Source organism: Xiphophorus hellerii, chromosome 18 (assembly GCF_003331165.1).
Source record: "Xiphophorus hellerii strain 12219 chromosome 18, Xiphophorus_hellerii-4.1, whole genome shotgun sequence".
NCBI lineage: Eukaryota > Metazoa > Chordata > Actinopteri > Cyprinodontiformes > Poeciliidae > Xiphophorus > Xiphophorus hellerii.
In genome coordinates this window covers 24,938,868-24,964,330 of record NC_045689.1, presented here as the reverse complement: position 1 = coordinate 24,964,330, position 25,463 = coordinate 24,938,868, and the positions used below count along the sequence as shown (strand labels likewise).

The window sequence follows — 25,463 nt, the reverse complement described above, 5'->3', positions numbered from 1 at the left end:
ACAATAAGGAGCTATTTTATAGTGCTTCAGTTATAAAAATACCATATATATCAAATACGACTAGAAAAAAATTTGACTTTGTAATTTAATGCCGTGAAATTGTTCCTCTGTCTCTTTAAAAACTCCTGCTCTTGCAGAAACTCCACCTTCAGGAAGTCATCACGCCATGGCTCCTCTATTAACCCTTTACCAACGTTTTTACCTGGGAAGTGGCTCGTAAGACGAGCTCAGCAGATGCACAGTTCCACCAGCTGTTTGCTAATTGTTGCTGGCTAGTCTGCAGGAGCCGAGTGGGGAATCGTGAGGCAGAAGCTCAGCAGCTTGGAAGCTGAATACCTGAGCGGAGATGGGCCCCCGCCTTCTTCCAGTCAGACAAAATTGGTGTCAAACATTTGTGCTACGTTTGTACAGCAAAGATTTTCATTTGTGCCGCTATCGTTTTAAAGATATTAAGAAATGTTTCCAGAGGTCAAGAAAGGTCAACCAGCCCCCCCACCTTCTTCAATTCAGACAAAACTGGTATGAATCGACTCGACTACGTTTGTGCCGGTTTGTGCAGCAAAACATTTTGTTTGTGCCGCTTTGGTTTTGAAGATATTAATGAAAGTCTAAAGGTAATTTTGGTTTAGTAAAAGTTGGGGGGCTGGTTGATGTTTTGACCTTCTCTCAGGTAAGCTGCAGCTCTGAGGAGGAGCTGCTCTTACCGAGTACTGCCCCTTTAAAAAGACGCTGTGATGGATGTTTGGATGAAACCAAGGTAGCATGTTTGTATTTAACGATGAATTATCCTTCCACCAGAAATAACAACCAGTTTATAGTTAACATTTCTGAATTAACGCTTGAAACAAAACCACTTCTTTTAAACCTTCCTGAATATGGAAACCTGGAAAACCAACACGTTTGGATTGAGACGGTGAAACATTTCTTTAAAAGTTAACCGTTATTAATCACAGCGCTCCCGCAGGGATCAATGGATTGACAGCACTATTTTGGACACATAATAATTACCTGACAAACAGATGTGTGCATCTGCAGACAGACAGACTGTCAGCTGGAAGGAAATCTATCAGCAGGAGGAAGGAAGACTTACTGACAAATGAAGAAAGAAGTGAAAAGTCCCAGAACGAGAACGGACAGAGTGCCATCCATCAGGCAGATCAGACCGGGAGAGGGAGCGCCCGGCGGGTCAAAGGTCACCCTCTGGCCCGTACTGGAGTACAAGCGGGGATGTAACAGAGACGTCAGTCACATCCTCGCGCTGCAGGTTGAGGCCCGGAGCAGCACATGTGGGATTTGGTTCTGTTTTATCGCTTTGCTCCGAGGAGAGGGAGATCTAAGGGACGCAGGAAGTCGGATAAGTGGAAAGCAGCACGGAGCGCGGAAGATAAAGGAGGACGGCAGTGGCGAGGAAAACCAAGGCCAAGAGAGCGAAATGAGAACAACTACACCCCGTGCCCCCATCCAAAAACAAAAAAACCCCTCAAAGGTATTTTTGAATCGAACATAATAATAAAGCTGGCGTCGGAGATAATCCATCCAGCAGATTTCCTCCTGAATGAGATGCTTCCCAGCTGCTGACCCGCCAAATTAAAGCAGCTGGAACGTCAAAACGTTTCAGCCACATTTTTAGCTGGGAACCAGCTCGCGCACGCAGCATTAAACCTCCTAATACTTTCCCTGAGCATATTCATAAAACCAAAGATCGCTGCTCTCTCACCGGGGAGGTCCTGGCTCCGACTCCTTTAACATCACCCCCCCCCCGCACCCCAGGGAGCGCGCGCAAATACCCAGCGAGTTAATATGATCGCATGTGCAGATATGTGCAGCAGTGACTGGGGCAGGGAGGCGGAGGAGGGCGAGCAAATTACAAACACATTTCCCCCTCGACGTGTTCCATGCCGTCATGTGTTAGCGCACACTGCGCGACGCGTGAAGGAGGAGAGATGCCCAGCCGTCAGGAGCGGAGACGGGCCGCGGCGTTCAGAAAACACCCAGTTTCCATGAGCAAAGCTACAAGAAATCAGCCTGAGACCCGCTTTACCTCTGGGTCCGACGAGAAGCGCCGTGATTTTGATTTTATTTTTTAATTATTATTTTTTTTTCCAACGCAAGAGGGCTTGTAAAGCATCATGAAAAGCATTTAGTGCTTGAGTCATGCACCAGCTGGATTCACCACATCATTACAGCGTCTATCAGACTCCTGCAGTTTGTGGTGCTAAATGTCAGACATTTTAAGATCATCTATGATTTTTTTTTATTTTTTAAAAACAACATTTATTCTCTGAAGCAGTGTTCGAGGTTTGTAAATGTCAGCAAATATCCGCAAATGCTCGCAGAAACATTCATTTAATAAATTACTTGTTTAAGCAACACAAATGGTAAAATCAGCAAATAAAAACAGATTCTTTGAGCTTTTTAAAAGGTCTGAGTGTTTTTTTTTATTTTACTTTCTTGTAACTGAGCACAAAATAAAAATATCTCAGTACTTATGTTATTATTATATATGTAGGCACACGGCTCAAGATCTTGATGGATGGATACAAGAAACATCAATGCATCAAAAAAGATTTTTTTTAAAAAACAACAATTTATTGGCTCAGAGTGAACCACAAGTAATAAAATGATGGAGTCTTGCCGGTCTTCTTAATAATAACCATGAGTGACTGATAATCTGACTGCACTGACCTTGACTGTGACCTTAGTGTCGTTTAGAAATGAGGGATAAAAACCGTCTCAGTGAATAGAAAGTACGCCCTGATTTACGTCCAAGAGCCGATGCACCAGTGCATGATGGTCTTTTCTTTGACAGGTTCGAAAATGATTTCCATGTGAACTCAATAGTAGGAAAGCAAACAATAGATTTAATTTGAAGATTTATCACTAAACAGAATTAACTACATTTAGTACCAATCACTCTCAGTGTTGTTTTATCGGATATTTTACTTAACATGCTACGTTTTATTATACGTGCATTGATTTTTGTAGAGCTCTTTTATGGTTCTGCCACAGCATTAGAGGTCAGGACTTTAACTAGGACACTTAGGCATCTTGACTCTTTTCCTTTAAATCATTCTGTTTGGTTTTGCTACTTTGTTTGGCGTCATTCTTCTCTTGTTATTCCACTTTTAGCCATGTTTTGTGGTGGCCTCAAATCACATGTGACTAAGTTTGTTCACAACAACAAGACATTAAAAAATTTTCATCCAACTACTTCCTGTCGTCTTCTTCTTCGTGGCTTCCGCAGTGGCAGCATCCAGTTGTTAATCACGTGACACGTGATTTAATTCCAGTTTTGCGAAATAAATAAATTTTTCTGTGGCCAAAACTTTATAACAAAAACAAATATTTTTTTTCAACTGCTGTGTTTCCGTTAAGCAAATTTATTTTCGAAATGTCAAATTGAGCAATTGTTCGGTCAATGAAAACGCAGCTGCTGTCAGATAACTGAATGAATTTTAAATAAGCCTCCAAGAGCAACAACGACGTCCACAGCTTTTTAAAATTCAGCTTCATATTTTCTATGTAGAAAATATGACAATATGGGATATGTCGTGTTTTATGTAAACTCTTTTGTTTACATAAAACACGTTTTAGAATCAAATTTTCAAAAAACTGTCGACTTTTATGAACCCCTTTCATAAAAATGTACAAAAAGCACACGGCTCTCTGGACATGGCTAGCGTGTGCAGAGGTGAGAGAAACAATCTCAACTAAAACAGACTAAAACTTTGTCTTCTTCTCCCTTTGGGTCGTTGGTGCGTCTGAAGTGCGGCCAGAGCCCCCATCAAACTAAAACCAGAGAGGATGTCACGGTTAAGGCTGTCCTGATAAAACCGCTGGCTCCCAGGCCCCATTACAGCAGACTTCAGCTGCTCAGAGCTGCGTGGTCAGTGTTGCTTGAGAGACCCAAACATGAACGCAAAAGCACATTTACACAGCTCTGGTATTAGTCAGAGGAATCGTCTGGCAGTCTGGGAAATACGCTCATGTGTTGTTTTTTTGCCAAGCGTTACATGAGAAGATGGATAACAATGTTTCATATCTGCCTGTTAAGCGGAGCGCGAGAACAAGAAGATTGATAGCTTAGCTTAGCACACAAGCTAAATCAAATTTCTTTCCAGAAATTTGATCCAGTCCATCACGAAAAGTACACGAAACCCAACTATATCGCTACATCTCAGAAACACATTACCCTTTGTTGTTTTTATGCTGGGGAAGCTGATCCAAAAATGTCTTTCTGCATTAGTCAAAAATATGTGAATCGCTGGGATTAGCAGTTAATTTGAAGGCAAAATCGGGTTCGCGTGTTTTCAGTCAGTGAAGTCTCAATCTGCCGTGAGCCAGCATCCTGCTTAGTTTCAAGATAGGAGACATGTCCAAGCGTTAATGCATGGTTGTGGAAGGTTACTGTGGCAAGAACAAATGAGACCTTTAAGGGGCTCGGGAAAAATATGTTTTTCATGCTCATCAGGCTTTAAAATTTTACGATCGGTGGGACAGATTGTGTAAAACTAGATGAAATGTGAGAGCAATGTCAGCGCCCCAAGGAACAGTTTCCCAACAAAGACATGTAATATAACATGAAATCCCAGAGCAACCTGATGTAACTTAGAAGGGTGGTTGCCAAAGTTTTTGACCTTCGACCCACAAAATTACCCCGTCAGAGACTTGTGACCCCAGCCTGTCACTGCTTAAAGTGTGCAAACATTACTAATTAGCCCGTTAAAGGATAAAGGCTTCAAAACCAAACTAAACCACTCATCACTTATAAATATATTTATAGGTAATCCTTTTCTTTCCTTATCAACTGAGTGAAAGACGGCTGCTGCACTTTTGCAGCTTTTAACCGCAATCGCCATGAAAGAATTGTTTTGGCAATTTGTTTTAAATAAAAGCAATTACCAATATTCAACTTTGATATCAAAACTACAAAGTCGTCATATTTTTACCTGAAGTTAAAAGAACCTCAAATCAGCTGAAGCGTACAAGTCAATCAGGACAAAACTACAGACCAGACATTCTGCGAGCAGAAAACCACTTCACTGTTCACCAGTGAAGAAAACTGTTTCACAAAACTCACAGCCAACGGAAACGGTAAAAAAGTTTTTTTCTTTTGACTGTTGTGTTTAGAGAAGATTTTAAAAAGATAAAACTAAAGTTTAAAAGGAGAAAATGTTGTACACCGCGTTGTTCCGATGATTTAAAGGTCTTTTAATGACATGCCAGAGAAAGAGCCAGAGTGACCAGAACGTCCTGCGGCTCTGTGCAACGTAGAGTAATACGGTGCTGCCCCTCCCTCACTTGTTGCTGTGTCGCTGGATTAATGCGGCTACATCTTTCTCTTGGCAGCATAACAAGATAAATTGACCTTTTAGGAAGTACACTGCAAAAAACTAGAAAAGCCATAGACTGGAAACTATTGGAGGTAAGGCTGATTTACAGCTGCCACTGGCAACAAAGAGCGCATCTGCATCTAACTGACCAATTCATTAATATCAACTTGTTGTATTTGTGTTACACTATAAGAAACACGGTCATAAAAAGGGAGAATATTCTGTGCGATACACACACAGAGTATGTGTGTGTATACCTTTTTTATACGAAAAAGGTATTCTCCCTTTTTCGCATACTCTGTGTGCGATACACACAGAGTATGTGTGTGTATCGCACACAAATTTATCAAATCTACTATATTACATGTTTAATGCATCGGAAAATGTTTGGAGAATGTTAAGATGCTCAGAAGAAAGTAATTAAGACCCCCAACTGAATTGTTTCTCACCAGCACTCGTCTACTTCTGGATGTAGTGCAAAAACTTTGCTGATGAGGAAATTCAGAGTCTCGATATTCACAGCATTTTATCCACTTTTGCTGCTCCTTTCATTTCTGTTCTTCTTACGGCACAAACATGCTGTAAGGACGCCAACACTTGTGTCCATAAACGAGCTTTCAGAGCCAGAGCTCAAACATCTGAGCACCAAACAAGTCTTGCTATGTTCGCATATGCCACAAAGAGTTGTCGAGGAGTTGCGTTTGGTTCGGTAACGTCATTCGGGCAACTGTGCGGCTTACAGCAGCTGCTTGCTGTGGAACAGAAACACTTGACTCTTCTCTTCAGCCCAGTGTTATGTCTGCACTAACTTTTCCCTCCGCCGCGTCCTCCTTTCCTGTGGTCTCACCCTGACATTTTGACCTCTGCCAGCTCTGCCTCCGCCCCTCAGTGTGACATCAGCTGCAATCTTTAACTCCTCCAAACACGTCTCTCCATATGGAGACAATTACCGCGCTGCGTCGCAGCCGTCGGAGACTGCAAACACATTTCAGCTAAAGTTAAATAAACAGCTGATTACCTCTTCACACTCTTGCACTACTTTGGTCTCAGGGGAGCCATAGTCTGTGGGTATTACACACACCTACATTCAGAATATCATCCAGGGGTGAGAAATAATGGTTTGTAATAATCTCTGTTCATCTCATACGTTTCAACGTGTGTTTTTGCGGTCGAATGTTCACATCCAAAGGCAGCAGTGAATAATCCCACTGAAACAGAACAAGGTGTGGTAATTATGAGCAATAGAGGCGAAAGCTGCTTTTTGAGCTAACTGTTAATGTTGGCCGAATGCGAAGAGGTTCGTGGTTTTCAATGAAAATTGAATTTACGGCACAGCCCCGCCAAGCTGATGTCTTTACCTAGCAATTTTAAGAGAAATTGTTCATATAAGCGTGCACTTTAAATTACTCCAACCGACGTAGATGTTTTTTCCTTCTTTTTTTTTTTTTACAAGCATCTGTGATATTTAAAACATATTATATGAATCTCCTGCCACAGCTCTGGCTCTTTTTCCCCCCGTACTGACCACTGCGGCTCGACCGGCTCTGGGTCTTTTTCTCGAGCCCAACGTCTGCGGTCTGTGGCGTCCATGACCAGAGTGCTCCACTGCAAGAAACTCTCCGCTTTACCAGCCGCCCGGCTTGGGCTCTTCTCATTCATCCCTGTAGCTGTAGGGACCATGGTGATATTTAGGAAGCAGGCAGAAACTGACTCACCGCTGTAAAAGGGCTAAAATGTGTTTATGTGCACACATAACGAGAGCGAGGCACCAAAAAGAGAAACATTGTGGTTCTAACTTACAGAGGACAGGAGTCCTTTAAACTGCAAGGTTTTTTTGGGGTTGTTTTTTTGCGGTGCCTCTTCCTGAAAGTAATCAAACGCAGACTTTCTGTCTTAAATCGAGCCCACTTTTAAGAGGCCGACTGGTTCAGAGTACAGTGGGGTGATTAGCGATCTAACCAGATACACACCACCTCACATAAAAAGGGCACTGATGTGGGTAGAGACGCCTGGTGCTGCTAAAGGCACACAGATGTGTCCAGACTAAACATGCGGTCCTTGAGAAAGCTTGTCTCTGACAACTCTGTTCCCAAAGACTGACTTTTAAAGAGAGAACAAAAACAAAAAAACAAAACTCACCTTCTCGACACTGCGCCCCCACAAACCCAGGGCAGCACCTCCACTCCAGAGCCGTGATTTGCTTGTAAGTGATCTTAAACGACGGCTTGATAACGGTTCTGTAGCTGCACAGAACGAAACGAAACGGAAACAGAAACGTTATCGAAGCAGTAAATGTGCCAATCTGATTTGTTTTTGGCACAAATGATTAGAGGGACAACAATCAGGACTGGATAAAAGGAAAACAACAAGCAAAGATTCAGACTAACTGAGGTGGACACTTTGAGTAGAGATCCAGCAAACTTTAACCAGAAGAATCCGCGGAGAACATTTCCTAAAGGTTCTCTAAAGGTTCTACATTGACCTCCTGGAAACTTTCTGGAGATTAAAACTGTAACTTTTAGAGAACCATCAGGGAATGTTTCCTAAAAATCTCTGAAGGTTGATTTCTGGGAACTATTAGGGAAGGGAATGTGCTCTAAATGTTCCCTGGAGATTATCCACAACTTTCACAGTGTAACCTTCAGAAAGCGGTTCTCTGAGGGTGACCCGTTTTCTAACCTTTAGGAAAGGGGAAACTTTCCTAAAGGTTCCCTGAATGGTACAACTTTCACAGTGTAACTTTTAGAAAACCTTCAGGGAACACTCACTGAGGTTCCCTTGTGTTTTAACCTTCAGGCAACCTTCTAGGAATGAACACTGAAGGTTCTCTTAAGGCTACACAGTGATCACATTTAGGAAACTTTCCCTGAAGGGTTCAGATTTTTAGAGAACCTTCTGGAGATGCTTCCTAAAAGTTTTCAGAAGGTTAATTTCAACATTGGGATTGAACGTTTTTTGGGAACTAACAAGCAATGTTCTTTTAGAGGTTCCCTGAATGTTAAATACATCTTTCACTTCCAGGAACATCCTAATAAAGTTCTCTATTGGACATGCAGCTGGAGAACAGATCTTTCACAATGCAAACTTTGGAGAATATCCAGTTCTCTAAAGGTTATCTACAACTTTTGCCATGAAAGCTTTAGAAAACCTGAAGTGTTGTTCATGAACGATTACCTGAGGACTGTCAGGTAATCTTTTAACAATGCAACATTTAGAGAGTCTTTTGTGAACATTACCTGAGAGCTCTTTAAATGATAGGTGCAACAATTACAATGTGCTGATTCGATAAGGGGTCGTTCCCTACAACTTTAGCGAGGAACACTTAAATGTCCCATCAACATCTTCCACAATGTAACCTGAACATTCAGCAGATGTACCCTAAATGTAACAGCTAGGGAACGTTCAGGGAACTTTCCTTAAAGGTTCTCTTGGTGTATATTTAAAAACTGGCAGTACAGCCTTTTCTAAACAACCAAGAAATATACTTTAAAGGTTCCTTTTAACATTTATTTTTTTAAAAATATTTTTAAGGCTTCAAATTAGCTCCACTGAACTTGTCACAGTAAATTTAGTTGCATCCTTTAGCAAATGTACCTGTAACCCCATCTAAAGGTCAATGAAATGGTTCCTGAATGGTTCTTTAGTCCTACAACAAACACTGGAAGGTAATTTCTCAATGTTCCACCAACCTTGAGCTTGAATGTTCTCTGAAGGTTTTCTTGTTATCTAGATGTTGTCATTTTGTTCATCGGGTGTTGTTGAGAAGCTACTTAATAACTTTTGTGGACACATTTGTAAGCAAATCACAAATAGAGCTTCAGCTTTTAAAAGTATGTATGTTGGAGGACTCTACCTGATGACTTTGCTGCACGGTCCGGGCCACCGGCAGCCCTGCATCACCCTCTGCACTGAGGTCTCAGTCCCATTGTGCACTTTGCAGGGCACTGACCTGGAAGCAGTGTACTGACACCAGTTCCTAAAACGCAAAGTAAGAGAGTTGCAATTCTTACTGATAAAAGCTGAAAGACAAAACACGTAAGGCAAAGGGAAAAGATGCTGCGATAAATTGCATCCAACCCTCCGGAGTGGGCGCACCTAAGTGAGGACCCGGCTCCCGGCGGACCCGCACTGCTGCCCCGTTCGGAGTGGATGCGCTGCCGCTGCAGGGCGATCCCTGGAAAGCGATAAACAAACCCGGTTCCAAGTGAGGGATGCAACAAACCTATCCACACGCACAGCGCGTAGAGGTAACCCAGAGCCATCTTCTTTCTTTGAAATGATCCCTGACGGCGATATCCCACAGAAGCAGATGGGTTTTTCAAGTAAATCCCGTTACAGTATAGAAATGGAAACAGGAAACCCTACAGAGCTCCCGATGAAACCATCAGAAGGAGTTTGCCATCTCCTGCTCCCGATTTAAAAAAAAAGAAGAAGAAGAAGAAGAAGAAAAAAAAAAACAAAAACAAGCGTGCCCCCCTTCAAGAGTACGGCATGAATGACACACAACCTCTTCCTATAGAATAACTGGGCTCTCTGACGTTTGACATGGTGCGGAGAACCGAGGAGTCAAATATCCAGAGAGCGAATAAAAAAAGCGCGCCGAAGCTGGAGACGTGCGTCAAAGCGCATCTGGTCTCTATTGAAAACCAAAACCTCCCGAGGCTGATGCGGAATAATTTAAGCAGAGTATCACATTTGGCATGACATTTAGCAATACTTTTACCTTCATTGTTGTACTGATCGGCATGAATACAGATATTGCAAACGAACTAACTGCCTATCTTGTTGATCTGAATATGCCCTGATAGGATGTAACAGAGAGGGGGAGATATTGCAAGTAGAGGAAAAAATATCTTTAAACAAAAAATAGAGAATTTTGAGGAAAAAAAACATTAATTCAGAAAAAAACTCAAAATTTCGAAAAAAAAACTGATTTTAAAAAAAGTGACCCCCATATCTGTGCAATTAATTTTTGGAAAGAAAAAAAATGCTTTTAGGACTATTTCATGTCATTCTATCAAATACTGCAGGCCAGTTTATGATTGAAATAAGCTACATTAATAAGTTAGTAAATAAGTTCATAGTAATTGTATGACTAAATACACGCTAAAAACGGTTTAATGTTTTTGGAGTTTGAAATTAGATCAGAGTGTTACATATGTGTTATAAACGGTCTATGTCACATTATATTTGCAAAAACATGACCGAGTGAGCGCTCTTAGCAGCAGCACACTATCTTTATCGTGTGTTTCTTCGGTAACCTTGTCAACAAGAATTTAGTCATTTAGGAGAAAGTAAACGACTCTTGAACGATCGTAATGCACTTTATATGCTTTGTACTTGGGAAAAAACGTTCGTCTTTGCAGGTGTTTATGGCATTTGGAAGACGCTTAGACATATGATGGGGTTTTTTTTTCTAACATAATAAAATGTAAAGCAATGTAATCTTTGAGCGCAGCATTATTATATATGTCTATTAGCTAGGAATGTATGTTTTCTCTGTTACAAAATCGTTTTGAGTGTAGCATTAAGATGAGCGTATTAGTTATTTTCCCTTCTATTGTATTTCAATTACAAAAATTCCTTTATAAAATATATTTTGTTCAAATAAAGTGCCTTTTACTTGTTGTTTCCTGGCTAACACATGAAGTCACCTGGTGTGAGTTCAGTACAAGTACTTTATCCTGTTTTAACATATGATGTACCTCGGGGCCCCCCTTCCCTCCATTCAGGACATTTCATCCCAGCGCTGCGTGTCCCGAGGCCGAAACATCGTCAGTGACCCCTCACACCCCCACCATGGACTGTTCTCCCTGCTGCCCTCTGGAAAGAGGTTCCGCAGCATCCGGTGCAGGTCCACCAGGTTCCGAAACAGCTTTTTCCCACTTGCCATCAGACTGCTGAACTCTTAACTGGACTGCACTCAAAATCTGGCCTCCACTTCATACCTTGCACATGTACAGAGCTAAATAACTTCTATTTTACTGTCAGTCCTGCACTTTATATTTTATATTTATATTTATATTCATATTTTATACTGTATTTTATTTTATTCTGGAGTAACCTCACAACATTGTCCTGAGCTGTATGCAACGAAATTTCGTTCTGTATGCACCCTGTGCATGCAAAACGACAATAAAGTCAGTCTAAGTCTAAGTCTATAGGTAGGCTATTAGCTCCATAAGTTTTTAGTTGAAAAAATTTTGATTTGGAAAGTTTTCTTCTACCTAAATCTCTTATTTTGTAATTATGTCATTTATTTGTTGTTTTCGTTTCGTTTCGCTAATCACAACATGTTTTAATGTGACTAATTTTACTCTACCCACTTCTGACCAGCAGCTCACCAGCAGCTCCGCGGCGCCCCCTGGTGACCCTTTGCTCTCCCTACAGCCTCCAAAAGCAGACGTGTCCCATCTCGGATTAGCTTGAACGGGCTCGCCGATACATTGTAACGGACCTGGAGAAAACGGACGCGGAGATGACAGAGAACCCGTTGGAGCCTTACATCGAGTCCCTTCGGCGGCAGCTGGAGGAGCAGGACCCCGTGGTTCTGGTCGGAGTGATCGTGGCTCTGGCGGTGGTTGTCATCACCTGCGGTAGGAACTTGCAGCCCACGTTAGCTTGTTAGCTTAGCAGGCTAGCTTTAGCATGTAGCTTAGCGAGTGAAAAACTGTCAGGCAAATAAAAAGCAAATAAAAAGCTGTGCTCTCAGCAACAACTTATACTATATCTTCAGCATTTTAAACACTGTTTAAAACCGCAAGTTTATTGTTTAAACAAACACGAACAAGGAAGTCATTCAAGCGGCTGCTTTTGCTCACTGCCTGCCTGCCAAACTGAATTAATTTTCACATTTATTTCAGTCTTCTTGAAGTACTTTTTAACCAGTAAAACCGTCCGGAGCGCCGTGCTGCTGGTGGGACTGTGTGACTCTGGGAAAACCCTCCTGTTTATCCGGGTGAGCCCTGGCCACGTTGCTCTCAGCAGGACTACAAGAGTGCTGGGGGGGGGGGGTTCCTTTATTTTTAAACTGTGTTGTCTTTATGTCTCTCCAGCTGCTGTCAGGGAAGTTCAAGCGCACACAGACCTCCATCACAGACAGCAGCGCTCCATACAAAGCTAAAAACGACAGAGTGAGTCACAGACTGCTGCAACAATGCCTTCCATAAACGTTAATATCATTAAAGTACTGAAAGCCTTTTTTACTGGATGTTATTCAGGGTATGAGAGGAAAAGGGGCAACAATGCACACCACACTTTTGAGATTTTCGTCTCTTCAAACATTTAGAAAACCACATATGCCCTCTGCCCTTAATTTATAGTTGCGTAGTACTCTGTGTTGGCCAACTTGGGAGTTGGTGGTTATAACATCACCAGTTGTGAAAACATTAAAGTGGTGTGATTTGTTTTTTTCTTAATTCACTGCTTTGTTGTCGTTGTATGTTGACAGTGATCCACAGTTTTCCTCCTTCCTTTCAGAGCTGCACCTGGACTCTGATAGACCTCCCGGGACATGACAGTCTGCGGTCTCAGTACCTGGAGAAGTTCAAGTCTGCAGCCAGGTGAGAGCCTCCTGTGTGGCTACGTCTTTTCACTTTTCTCCTTATGTTGTTCGGATCATGAAAAATAAGTTAAACCTGTCCAAAGCTTACCTTTTAAAACATTGTAATTTCTAAAATATAAAAATTTTTTAAATAGAATTTTTAATTTAAAATCCTGTTGTGATCATCACTGGATTAACTTGCCTGTCGTCTTTCCAGAGCTATTGTGTTTGTGGTGGACAGCGCCATCTTCCAGAAGGAGGTCAGAGATGTGGCCGAGTTCCTCTACATGTTGTTGACGGACCCGGTGGTCTGCAGAATCGCTCCAACTCTGCTGGTGATATGCAACAAACAAGGTGACTCAACACTTTTTTTTTTTTTACCATTAAACTCAACCACTTACCTACTCTTTGTGTGATCTTTTATCCTACACTATCTACCTGTAACACAGTGACCTCATTTAATTATCTCGTCTTCTGCGTAGATGTTGCGATGGCAAAATCTGCCAAACTGATTCAGCAGCAGCTGGAGAAGGAACTGTAAGTGTCTATTTTAAAATTAAAAACTTCCACCTTTAATGTTAATTTTGAATCTACTAGGTCTTGCTGATGACGTATTAACCTGCTTTTACAAATTCACAATGTCTGCATTGACGCCAGCTAGTATTCACCTCGCTTCATCCTAATTTCTGTATATAAATAAGACCTAAGTAAGGTAAAGCCACAAGTATTAGTTCAAATATCTCAATCACTGAAACAGGCTTTTGCAAAAAAAAAACTTGAGGAGTCGAGGCTCAGTGAAAGGAACTCCTTATGCTTCCATTTACCAAGACCTTTTGGACAATTCCCTGTTTCCTACTCTGCGGTACCATTTTGTTGATACTTTCTCCTTGATCCAACCTGACTTTGCACCAGTTGCTCAGATCAAAGTCCATAAAGACACGGATGATCAAGTTTGACAATGAGGAACTAAACACAGAGTCCTGGCCTCATGAATTACAGCAGAGGCGTCTAATCAGAACTTCTCGTCCAACGTCAGTGTCTGACCTCAAGAATGAAAGAACGGCAAAATATTCACACAAACGCACCTAACCCTCGTGGAAAGCCTTCCCAGATGTTGTCACAGCTGCAAAGGGTGGGGCAGCTTTATATTAAACCCTATGGATTAGGAATGGGATGAAGGCAGATGAAGGAAGATACGTTTTGCAACATGAAATGGGTCAATGTTCAGGTCTATTAGAGACCAAAGAACTGCTTGAATTTGACAACCTGTGAATGAAGCGCAAATGTTCCACTTTAAGCAAAAAACCAAAGAGGCATTTTATTAATAAATACTGCCGTTTTCCCCCGCAGGAACACGTTGAGAGTGACCCGCTCGGCAGCTCTGAGCGCCCAGGATGGCTCCGTAGGCGGCAGCGTTTATCTGGGGAAAAAAGGCAAGGATTTCGAGTTCAGCCAGCTGCCCATGAAGGTGGAGTTCCTGGAGTGCAGCGCCCGCGGCAGCAAGGGTAAAGACGGCGACGCTGACATCGAGAGCCTGGAGAAGAGCCTGGCTAAACTGTAAACGCCGCAGCTCAACTCACTGGACGCACTTCTGCCTCAACAGGCACAAACCTCAGACGGGGAGCGTCTGCCGTCCTCCTCAATAATCAGAGGAGGGGAGACGAGACGCTTCTCTGGCTCTGTGCAACCTCAACCTCTTAACTCCATTTAAACATCCGCGCACCACAAGAAAGATTTTTAAACGTGGGAAATCATCCAGACTTATGAGTTTAACAGACAATTGGATAATTGCGGACATTATGGTTCCTCTGATCCGGCTTGTTCAGCGCAAAGTTTTGCTTTGCTTCTTTGTGAAATCTGTAAGAACAGACTTTGCTGTTGTGTGGCTGGCGTTATTAAAGAGAAAAGCTGTAAACTGCCTTGTGAAAAATAGACGGGTGTGCATTGCGTTTCTTCTTTAACTTGGACTGTTTGCCCTTTTCCTTTCCTCCTCGTCCTTATTTTCAATCTGACATGTTTTGCAGAAGAAATGGCTCGGTTGTTTGAACGTTTAAAATGAATGTATGCGTTTACTGTCGTTTTGCCTTAGTAAAAAAAACCTTTGTTTGAATTAAACGTGTGAAAACCATTCTGTGTGGTTTTGTAAATTGGTAAAGAAAGGGTAAGTATTGAATGGAGTGATAGTCTATACAAGATTCAAATGTTGGAAGTGTTAAAACTGAAGCATCATAATCTCACACTGAAAATTGAGAAAAATCCAGCCTGGAATCACTGATACTGTCTCACACTTTATATACTTTATACTTCTGAAAGTTCAGAGCGTCTCAAACTATCAATTAGTGACATGTCTTAACTACTCTTTTCAAGATGGGAAAGGAAAGAGAGCATGTTATTCAAATAGTTTTGTTTGGAAATAGCAACACAAAATATCTACCTATTATTGACAATAAGAGCAATTAAATATTAAAATACCTTTTTTTTTTTACATCTACAGTTAGAGCAGTAATTGACAAAAGGAAAAGAACCCACCTTTCTCTTGCCAGCACACAGAGCAGGAAGGAGGGTGGCGGAGGTAGAGTTGGGTCAGGCCTAAAACAAAGGACCTCATATTCACTGTTAAACATGGCGGAGGGCCTGTGATGGTGTGACCGTTTCTCATTGTTAAAAGCCATGAAGTCAAGTGGCCTGAAAACAAAGAGAAAAAAGTCATCAGCAGCTCTAAAACCTCATTTTGAGGTTTCCTCCTCCTTTCAAAATAAATTAAGGGTTAAATTTCTCTTACTCTGAAACCTGCCTGCAGTCTTAAGAAACGTCATCTGGACTCTACAAGTTTTTTTTTACCCTGTACGCGGTCCGCACCTTTGAGGTTTTTCTTCTGTGTGTGGTTTCGGGAACTGACGGTCTCACGGGACAAGCCCCCCGCTTCTCCGCTGTCTGTCCGTGACATCTTCTGAGACCGCAGAAGGGTTAAAAGTAAGCAAAGCTAAATTTATTTTTACAGCCTTCTCACCAGGGAGTGCAATATGTGAAGAGGAATATATGTACGTACAGTATATATACATATATTAACATAAAAACGTGCTGCTTTGAATCAAATATTATCTGGAACATTGTTTTTTTCCTGCCTTCATTTTAACATCTGGTGTTATTTTTTATTTCACTCTGTAAAAAGGAGCTGCAGACAACGTTTAATGCAAATTTCTCAAGTCAGATGTGGTCGTTTTACAGTCAATAAAACCATTTTTAAGACATTTATTTCAATGAGTTTATTTCAAAGGAGCCCACACACATGCAAAAAAGCATAACGCATATTGAAGCCATATATAAATGTTTGCATCTAGTTTTAAAGACACAGAAACAAATAAATGAAGAGCAACCCGAAAGTCAAATAAAATTTGGAGAGGAAAAAAAAAAAAATTCACTAAATAAAATGTTAATTTCTTTTATCAACAGAAGAAAAAGTAGCGTGCTTGAACCTAAAGCTGAGACAGAGGGTAGACGGTCAGATTGGTGCTCTGATCTGCAACTATCACGCTTGGTTCTCCTTTCAGCACAGCGGGGCACAGCCAGTTCACCTTGTCCCCGTGACTGATGCTCAGTTTGGGTCCAGACGTCGTCTCCTCCTCCATCGGCGACTCCTGGTCCTTCGCAGCTGCTTCGTCCTCCTCGTCCGCCTTCTGCTTCGACTTCTCCTGAGCCTGCTCTCTTCTCCTGCTGCTGCTCTTACCTTTGCGGCGCTGAGGAGCCGTCGTTTGTGTTTTTCCCTCTGGATTTACCACCGGGTGCTTGCTGAGGTCCCAGAGGGCCACGAGGCCGTCGTTTCCCCCGGTGACCATCCAGTGAGGGTGGGAGAGGAAGCTGATGAAATGGGCCTGGGAGGCTCCCTGAGTGTGAGCCTTGACGGCTCCGTGCTGCTCCAGTTTGGAGCCGCCGCCGATCCGCATCAAGTGGACCCGGCCGTCCTCGGCGGCGCAGCCCAAAACGTTGCCGCAGCCCGACACTGAAACGCAGTGAGCCAGAGGGGGGTTGAAGAGCTGGCCCGGCCGCTGCTGGTCGCCCGCTTCTTCTGCTGCGTCCTGCAGGTTGAGAGTCCACAGTGGGCGGGTCTTCTGCAGACCCCACAGAATCACCTGGAACAGCAAAGTAGACAGATATCGCAATGAAAGGCTGATCAGCAGAGCGTTATCAAAGTGTCTATTACTCCTAAACATTTTTTTATTATGCCACATTATAACAAACTTCCATATATTGTAAATTATCTCACACTGTAAACCAACACTAGGTCTGGGCGCTAAATCGATTTTTACAGATTAATCACATTCTCTGCTTTTGAAGATTTAACTTTTGGAAAATCCAGAGTGTGGGTTTTAACGAGCGTCTTTTACAGCTTCTATTTATTTCAACTTTGAATTCAGATCAAGTCACAGAAGGAATTATCAAAATAAAAGCCAGTTTTTAAAAAATATATTTTCTAACATTTTTTTATTTTTTTAAGGGAAAAAAGTGAGGAAAAAAAAGTTTAAATCAAAAATCAAATTTGGTATAAACAAATCTGAAATTTCATTTTTAAGCAATATTGCCCAGCACTAACCAACAGAAAGTAGAGCTTTATTAATGAAGTAATGATGATATAAAATGATCATCATTTTATGTACACAAGGTTTGGAGAGACAAATCTGAAATCTATACATGTATTTGCATCAAACTCCCTTTTACTTTGATGCCCTTAAGTAAAACCCAGTGAATCTAATTTCCCTAGTAGTCACCTGTGTGTAATTAAATCTCAATATAAATCCAGCTGTTCTCTGAAGCCCTGAGGTTTGTCAGAGAAAGTCACAGTTTTGAAAAAGTTGTTTTCCAAAAAAGTCTTGAACACCACATACTGTTTTCCTTCCACCTTGCAATCACGTGCTCGATAAAACACATTAAAGCAGGTGGTTGTAGCGCAATAAAATGTGAAAAAGTCAAACGGTATAAACTAGGTGACATTCACACTCTTAAATCTCGTTCGCTCACCTGCATGTCCAGTCCCACAGAGACGAGGTTATTGGGTCTGTGAGGTCGGAAAGCCACGGAGGAGCAGATGTTTGTGTGTCTGCGGAGACTCCGGCACACTTTCCCACCTGGAATCTCAAGTATCCTCACCGCCCCAGAGTCGTCGGCCACGGCCACGTTTGAGCCAGTCTCATTCAGAGCTACGGCATTAATCTCCTCCTCCCCTGCACCGCGGAAATCCTCCACAGGGCCCTTCAGGTTCCGGGGGTCGAACACGCTCACCCCATCTCCGTGCGACACGTACAGGTGGGCGGAGGCTGCGGGTGAGAACGCTGCGCTGGTAACGTCCTCCTGTCCGGGGAGAGCCAGACGCCCGACCACGGCGCCCTCTTGAGTCCACACCGTCACCTCTCCGCCCTCGGCACCAGAAGCGATCAGGCCCTCTGGGCCCGGAGACGCACCGACACAGAGGATGGAGGAGGAGTGGCCCTCAGACCACAGGCTGCCCATACTGACCACATTCGGGAAGGTAAAAACACGAAATCGTAGTCATTTGTTTTAACATCGCATGCTACATTTAGACTAAGTAGTTAGACTGGTAACTACATAGTAAACATTTTAAATATATCAGGCAGTAATAAAATAGGCGTATGATGTCATTAAAATTGAAAGCTCAGTGCAGACAAAATAAATATTAGTTTCAAGACAGTTCAGCTCTGAATTCTGCTTTTCAAATTAAATGTGAGAGTAAAACCTAACCTGGGTGATTAATTAAATTTTCTTTCCTTTTCTTTTGTAATTATTATTTTAATACTTCAACATGTAAAATAACTGAAAATGGGAATGTCGCTCTCATGTAGCGTCTGCAATACAGCTCTAAAAATTTGAATGCTCATTAAATATTCCTGTTTGTAGTAATAATTTGCATAAATATATTTTCACACACAGAAAAATGTATAGGGATGCATTCTGATGAAATAAAACGCAACATAAATCAATGGGGAAACACCATGAAGAGGTTTTTTCACTATAAAGAGCAAACAGAAGCTATTTATTTGCCATTTTTAGGTTGTTACTTAATTAAATGGAACATCATACCATTATGTTACACCTTAATGGATTTATTAACCCAACTATAGAACAGACCAGCCTTCCCGTTGACAATTTGTTCACAAGAGCAAGAATCATAACAGATAAGGATCAAATCCCCAAACCCAACGTCTCTCTGCCAGGCTTTCTATCCGTACTGCCAGACAGATTTAAAGAGAAGCAGCAAAAGTAAATGGATTATAAGTGCTTGTCAACAACTGATGCTGCCGTCCAGGACGTGCTACTGTGGAGTACTGTCTCTGCTGCATAGACACTGGCAGTCTTCAGTCAGAGGCCTCTTCAGATTCGTTGCAAAGCTGACTGCTACCAGAGATCCCGACAGAGGTACTCGGATACGAGTATTTTTTTTAATGGAACTGAATTTGCTTTATTATTATCCCTATAACTTATTATAAGTGTGTTTATTTTTTCACTGTATTGTTATGTTTTTCTTTTTTGGTTGGTCTTGGTGTTATGTTTTATAAAGTGGAGCACTTTGAACTGTCTGGTTGCTTAAATGCACTATGCAAACAAACTTGGCTTGATATTTGTTGAATTGTTACAATAGTAGTGCCGACATGTTTGACTGCCCACCAATGCTCCATATCGCACCACAGACGGCCATGCCTTCAGTCAAAACAAACTGCCTTAGCTATGTGGCTAACTGGTTAGCCTCGACGCTAATATGCTGCTTTTTGCCCCAGTTGACGTCATGACAGCCGTTAAAAACGTACGCACGTAAAGTTTAAAGTTAGCAGTAGCTCACGCAAGCGACGTGGCATTAGTTTGAGCTTCAGTATGTAAGAATTTTACTACCTTGGCGAGGAGAAGTCACAACTTTAGCATGCTACCATGTGAAAGGGTATAGTCGCTCGTTGGTGACGTCACAGATAGCGTCAAACTTGAATCCCTGAGTTTGGACTGCCAGGCGTTAAAGCGGAAACGCGAATTTACTAAATAATAGCATTTTAGACACTAAATACTCAACAACCGTCAATAAAAATATCCAAGAAGAAAATACTTGGCAATATGTAACTCAACAAGGCTATTATGTTTTTCTTCAGCTTTATTGACGTTTAGCCGATGTTGTGCCTTTCCAAATATTGCAAGATTTTTTTTTTGTGAGGCGAGAGAATGAATGCATTCTAGTGATTAAGGGTTAGGGTTGCAAGAGTTTATGCTTTACTCAATACAGATAGATTGATCTGTATCTGTATGAAAAAGAACACAAATAAATTACGTTTACTTAAAAAGCATCACTCAGAAGTAATCCCATCCTAAATAGCAATAAATCTAAGAGAATACATGAATAAACTTTTAAGCTTTGCCTAAAATGTTAAGAGACAAAGTGAGGTGAGCTTGGAAAATGTACATCACTGTGCAAAGGTTTGGAAGTATTTTAAAATATTTGCATGGTTCAGCTAAACAACACACACTGCTATAAAAGAGATTAACACAGAAAGAAAAAAGCTTGTTAATTTCCATAATTACTGCATTGAATAAAAACAGAACTAAAAAAGGATGCAATGGAGGCAAACTATCTCATTATTGTTCGGCGACACCCGTCCACCCCAACCTGGCCTTCTTCTCCACAATGGCTGCTCTCTCGCTGATTCATCCAAAGCTGCAGATCTGATGAGTGTTCATTTCTGGGTCAGTGAGCAGCATGCAATGCTGCCTCTCTGAACAGTGAACAGAGAGGAGCAAACATTGCTTTCAGACACAAACTAACTACACACAAACCCAACAACCATTCCCTTATGAGGCTGTGGAGCCCTCGGGTCTCTCAGACGGTCTGGGTACCCTCGCAGAGCTGCAGCAGTTCTCGCACAGCGTTGGGATTGTGAGTATCTCTGTTTTAAGACGTACAGAGCCTAGTTTAGCCTTAGCAGAGCGGGGTTCTGCTTAGAGATAGAGTAACATGCAATGATGGATCTGTGAATTAAGTTCTGGTGGGCTTTATCAGTATTTTTTCATTGTCTAACATCGAACACAAACCAGTTTTGCAAGTCTGGCCTTTCTTTAAACCCTTGGACTTAAAAAAAACAAAAAACTATGATGTTTGAAGCCTAAAATAGTAAACATGCAGAAAGAAGTCTATCCTTAAGATTTAGAGAGGGGTAAAGTAATAACAGGTGAGTTCCTGTGTCCTGGATGATGACGACATGGTTTCCACCTAAATGTTTTAATTGTACAGAGCTTTGAATCAGACATATCTTTTGATTTTTTAATGTGTTTTTTTTAGATATCCACATTAATATTCCCCAACATTTTTGCACTAGTGCACAAAATGTAGCCTTAGCAGATGCTAAGTTCAAATGAATTAATCTTAGGGCTGTTAATATGCATTTGTGTCTGTTTTGGTTCACTAAGCTGTGACTTTTGTTCTCTCTCACAGGCCTTAAAATAAAAATATTTATTGCACAGACATAGCCCAAGACAGAGTATGTGAATCCGCTGTGAAATAGGTTAGATGTTAAGATGTTGGATTGGACCAGTCAAAGTCCATAAATAAATCCAGTTCAGATTTTTCCTGAGCTAAATTTAATCTGTTTGGGGTCCAGCTATTTTACAAGAGAGAAGAAGAAATGAGTGGGAAAGCCGGTGTAGACATAACCCAAAGAGATTTGAAGCTGTTATTGTAGGAATTTTATTTTATTTTTTTAAATGTTGACTATAGGGGAATGAGTACAAATGTGCTTTTAATCATTCACCCTTTTTTCTCCCACTACACCACAGGTGTCAAACTCCAGTCCTCGAGGGCCGGTGTCCTGCAACTTTTAGATGTGCCTCTGCTGCACCACACCTGAATAGAATAATTAGGTCGTTAGCAAGGTTCTGGAGAACTGATCTACACAAGGAGGAGGTAATTAAGCCATTTCATTCCAGCGTTTTTGTACCTGTGGCACATCTAAAAACTGCAGGACAGCGGCCCTTGAGGACTGGAGTTTGACACCCCTGCACTACACAGTAAAATGCATTAAAAATCTATGGTCGCAATGTGAAAAAAACGTTAGAATATTAATGTTTTTGGAAGACACTTTAAAAATAATAACAATCTTTATTGTTATTAGAGAAAACATGCAGTAAAATACATAGAAAAAACGACATTGGGTGAAATGTAGAAGTACGTTTCATTTAATGACCTCATGGCTATTGGATATAAACTGTTCTCAGTCAGTTTGTCCTTGCTTTAATGCTCCTGTATCTGTAGCCAGATGGCAGCAGTTGGAACAAATTGTGACCAGTCTTTAAAATGATCAAAGTACTGTGACTTTACACTCCGTATGCATAAATCTGTGTGTCTTTTGCTTAGTTTTTATCCATAAATATGTAATTCAGCAATCTTCACTGAAATTGGCCTTTTACTCTGCAGATTTCTGATCAGTCGGAGAAATTCACCTGAAAGTGAGCATGAGATCACCGTACTTCCCGGCGAGGTCGGTGCTCTTCCACAAGGAGCCCAGCGGAGTGACGTACAGAGTCCCGGCTCTGCTGTACCTCAGCCGCTTCAGGTCATTTCTGGCTTTCTGTGAGGAGAGGCTGACCCCGTCGGACTCTCAGGCTCACCTGCTCGTGATGAGGAAAGGCACCTTCTACAGGAACTATGTGGAGGTCAGTGATCTGTGGTGCAGTGCTAGTTGATACAATGCTTCACAAGATCCCTCTAAGAGGAACGAGTCAGAATTATGATTTTGAATTACTTTCTTAAAGTACTCCAAATTGAAAACAAAAGTTGGTGGATCCACACGACATTTTGAAGCAAATATACTGTGTAGATGTATATATATTTCCTCAAATTATGCTAATTTTCTCTGACTTTCCGTCATTTTGCTGCAGTGGAAGGACATGCGTGTTCTGGGCACGGCCTTACTGCCCGGTCACAGGTCCATGAACCCCTGTCCGGTGTACGACGAGTTCACCGGCATCCTCTTCCTGTTCTTCATCGCCGTCCTTGGCCACACCTCGGAGTCCTACCAGCTGGTCACCGGGGACAACGTGACCAGACTCTGCTACATATCCAGCACTGATGGAGGAGACACCTGGAGCCCAGCCACAGACCTCACCGAGGCCGTCATAGGAGGCACTATCAAAGGTAATGGGACAGCCACCTAAAAACAGACTTTAACCTCATTACCAGTGGTGGTTGTTGATAAGGGCGATAGCCCAGGGTGGCACTAGAAGAGGGTTAGGGTTTCTCCCTGGGTTTGTGGGAGATTGCTTCTTCTTCTATCCTGTCTATTATTGTTGCAGCAGCTTCTGCAGTGGCTGAGACCTCTGTCACAAAAACACAACTCTGCTTGTTGGGTTATGCTTTGCTCACTGATCAGACTTCATTCATATGCAGGGACATGCACAGGTAGACACCAGGTGGTGCTAGAGCACCTTCCCTTTTTCCTCTGGATAAAAAAAGTGCCTCTGAAATTCTAATAGTGATTGTATCATGTTTTATATTATATCTTTGGACCTAAAGAGGCATGACCTAAAATCAGCACACAGCTTCAGATATTACAGCTAGAAACCAGAGATCAGGTCTGAAATGTGGGTGTGGTGGTGGACTCTGACCTGAACCTTCAGAGCCACATAAAGACACTTATAAAGTCGGCCTTCTATCACCTGAAGAACGTCTCAAGGATTGAAGGATCAATGTCTCAGCAAGATCTAGAGAAACGCATCCATCCGTTTATCTTTAGTCGCATTGATTATTGCAACAGCTTCTTTATAGTTGTGCCAAAAAAAATCAGTCAGGTTCAGAACGCTGCTGCTCGAGTTCTCACTAAAACCAGGAAGATAGAGCAGTTCTAAAATCCTTCCACTGGCTCCCTGGAGCTCAAAGAATAGATTTTAAAATACTGTTGTTAGTTTATAAATCACTGAACGGCTCAGCACCACAATGCATTAAAGATCTGCTGTAGGGGCGTGCTGTGGTGGCGCAGGGGGTTAGCTCGGGACCGGGAGTCGAACTCGCGACTCCCGGTCCCGGCAATTTTTGCTGCATGTCCCCCCCCCTCCTCGCCCTCTTTCCTGTCTGCCTACTGAAATACGAGCCAAAAAAAATCTGCTGTTGTTGTATCGACCTTCCAGACCTCTCAGGTTTTCTGGTCTGTTCTGCAACCCCAAAAGCAGAAACTTGGAGATGCACCACGAATCTGGAACAAACATCTGTATCTGTGATTTTGATGATGCCACTCGACACAATGCAGTGTTGGTGTCACGATCGGTGACTGTACGATGTGTTTATGTTTTAATGTTTTCATGGCGTAAAGCACTTTGAACTTTGAACAGCAACTTGTTGTTGCTGAAATAAACTTGATCGACTGACTGATTGAACTTGATAACCCGACAGACTGGGCCACCTTCGCTCTGGGCCCGGGTCACGGCATCCAGCTGAAGTCGGGCCGCCTGCTGATCCCCGCCTACGCCTACCACATCGACTGCAGAGAGTGCTTCGGCCAGCTCTGCCTGACCACCCCGCGCGCCTTCTGCTTCCACAGCGACACCCACGGGAGGAGCTGGCGCTTCGGCGAGCCCATCCCGGCGCCGGAGAGCGTGGAGTGTCAGATGGTGTCCGTGGACGAAGAAGACGGCTCCAACGTGCTGTACTGTAACGCCCGCAGCCCTCTGGGCTACAGGGTGCAGGCCCTCAGCCTGGATGACGGAGCCGTGTTTCAGGAGGGGCAGCTGGTGCAGAGCCTGGTGGAGCCTAGAAACGGTTGCCATGGAAGCGTTGTTGGGTTTCCCGCTCCGTTACGTCCCTGTGAAGCTCATGGTGGACGCAGGTCCCCCTGCAGACACTGGACGTCCTTAACGGGCCCCACTGATCGCTCCCACTCTGCTCCCCGACCAGACTTCCTGACCCCCACCTGGGTGGTGTACTCCCACCCAACGTGGAGCACCGCGCGCAGAGATCTGGGTGTGTTCCTCAGCCTGTTCCCACGCGATCCGGACAGCTGGCGTGGCCCCTGGGTGATCTACGAGGGCCCCAGCGCCTACTCGGATCTGGCCTACCTGGAGCTGTCGCCGTCACCGGGAGAGCCTCCAGCTGTGGCCTTCGCCTGCTTGTTTGAGTGCGGCACCAAGACGGCCTACGATGAAATCTGCTTCAGCGTCTTCAGCCTCTACGAGCTGATCAACAATCTGCCCGGAGCCGCGGCAGAGCCGCGAACTAACCGCAGGGAAAACGAAACTCAGCAGGCCGACTGTGAGATGGGTGGAGAACACGAGCCACGAAATGCTCCGGTCGTCCATCAGATGGCTCATGTGAAGAAGAAGAAGAAGAGGAGGAAGCTGATGAAGATGTGCTTTGTTTCTTAAATATTTAAAAACAGAAAAACTACATTTTATTTGCTTTCTGTTTGTGATTTAAAAAAAAAAAAATCATGAATCCAAAGAAAAAAAATCGAATAATTTAGTTCTATCGTTATTATTAAATTGGATTTCAGCAGCGTGTTGTTTTCGTGGGACAAACACAGGGGGTGGGGTGGAAACTTTATAGGGTTGAA

At 42.7% G+C, this 25,463-nt stretch overlaps 4 protein-coding genes across 6 annotated transcripts in view; 2 read left to right on the top strand and 2 right to left on the bottom strand.

The window, feature by feature from the left end:
* col26a1 (collagen, type XXVI, alpha 1) overlaps nucleotides 1–9,962 on the bottom strand; it is a 33,072-nt gene extending 23,110 nt beyond the window's left edge. The window contains exons 1-3 of one of the 2 annotated variants that reach the window (XM_032545487.1): nucleotides 9,429–9,962; nucleotides 9,187–9,309; nucleotides 7,473–7,576 (exon numbers count right to left, since the gene is read on the bottom strand). In XM_032545487.1, coding sequence (XP_032401378.1) covers nucleotides 7,473–7,576; nucleotides 9,187–9,309; nucleotides 9,429–9,595 — 394 coding nt within the window. In that variant the 5' untranslated portion in view covers nucleotides 9,596–9,962. The remainder of the gene's footprint in view (nucleotides 1–7,472; nucleotides 7,577–9,186; nucleotides 9,310–9,428) is intronic. The other variant, XM_032545485.1, reaches the window with a different exon arrangement.
* Nucleotides 9,963–11,714: 1,752 nt separating this feature from the next.
* srprb (SRP receptor subunit beta) lies at nucleotides 11,715–15,004 on the top strand. The gene is made up of 7 exons (XM_032590625.1): nucleotides 11,715–11,929; nucleotides 12,197–12,291; nucleotides 12,389–12,466; nucleotides 12,813–12,895; nucleotides 13,094–13,230; nucleotides 13,359–13,413; nucleotides 14,227–15,004. The coding sequence occupies exons 1-7, from the start codon at nucleotides 11,812–11,814 to the stop codon at nucleotides 14,435–14,437; spliced, it is 777 nt and encodes a 258-aa protein (XP_032446516.1). The 5' UTR covers nucleotides 11,715–11,811; the 3' UTR covers nucleotides 14,438–15,004.
* Nucleotides 15,005–16,127: 1,123 nt separating this feature from the next.
* On the bottom strand, nucleotides 16,128–19,854 carry wdr53 (WD repeat domain 53). Of its 2 annotated transcripts, none has more exons than XM_032590620.1 (3): nucleotides 19,777–19,854; nucleotides 17,893–18,382; nucleotides 16,128–17,006 (listed from the first exon to the last, which is right to left on the bottom strand). In XM_032590620.1, the coding sequence occupies exons 2-3, from the start codon at nucleotides 18,379–18,381 to the stop codon at nucleotides 16,353–16,355; spliced, it is 1,143 nt and encodes a 380-aa protein (XP_032446511.1). In that variant the 5' UTR covers nucleotide 18,382; nucleotides 19,777–19,854; the 3' UTR covers nucleotides 16,128–16,352. The 2 variants fall into 2 exon arrangements, with proteins under 2 accessions (XP_032446511.1, XP_032446512.1); XM_032590621.1 differs by having other exon boundaries at nucleotides 19,727–19,832.
* A 2,122-nt stretch (nucleotides 19,855–21,976) lies between these two features.
* On the top strand, nucleotides 21,977–25,290 carry neu4 (sialidase 4). The gene is made up of 2 exons (XM_032590619.1): nucleotides 21,977–23,056; nucleotides 24,308–25,290. Exons 1-2 carry the CDS (start codon nucleotides 22,810–22,812, stop codon nucleotides 25,273–25,275), a joined length of 1,215 nt encoding a protein of 404 aa, XP_032446510.1. The 5' UTR covers nucleotides 21,977–22,809; the 3' UTR covers nucleotides 25,276–25,290.
* Nucleotides 25,291–25,463: the final 173 nt, after the last annotated feature.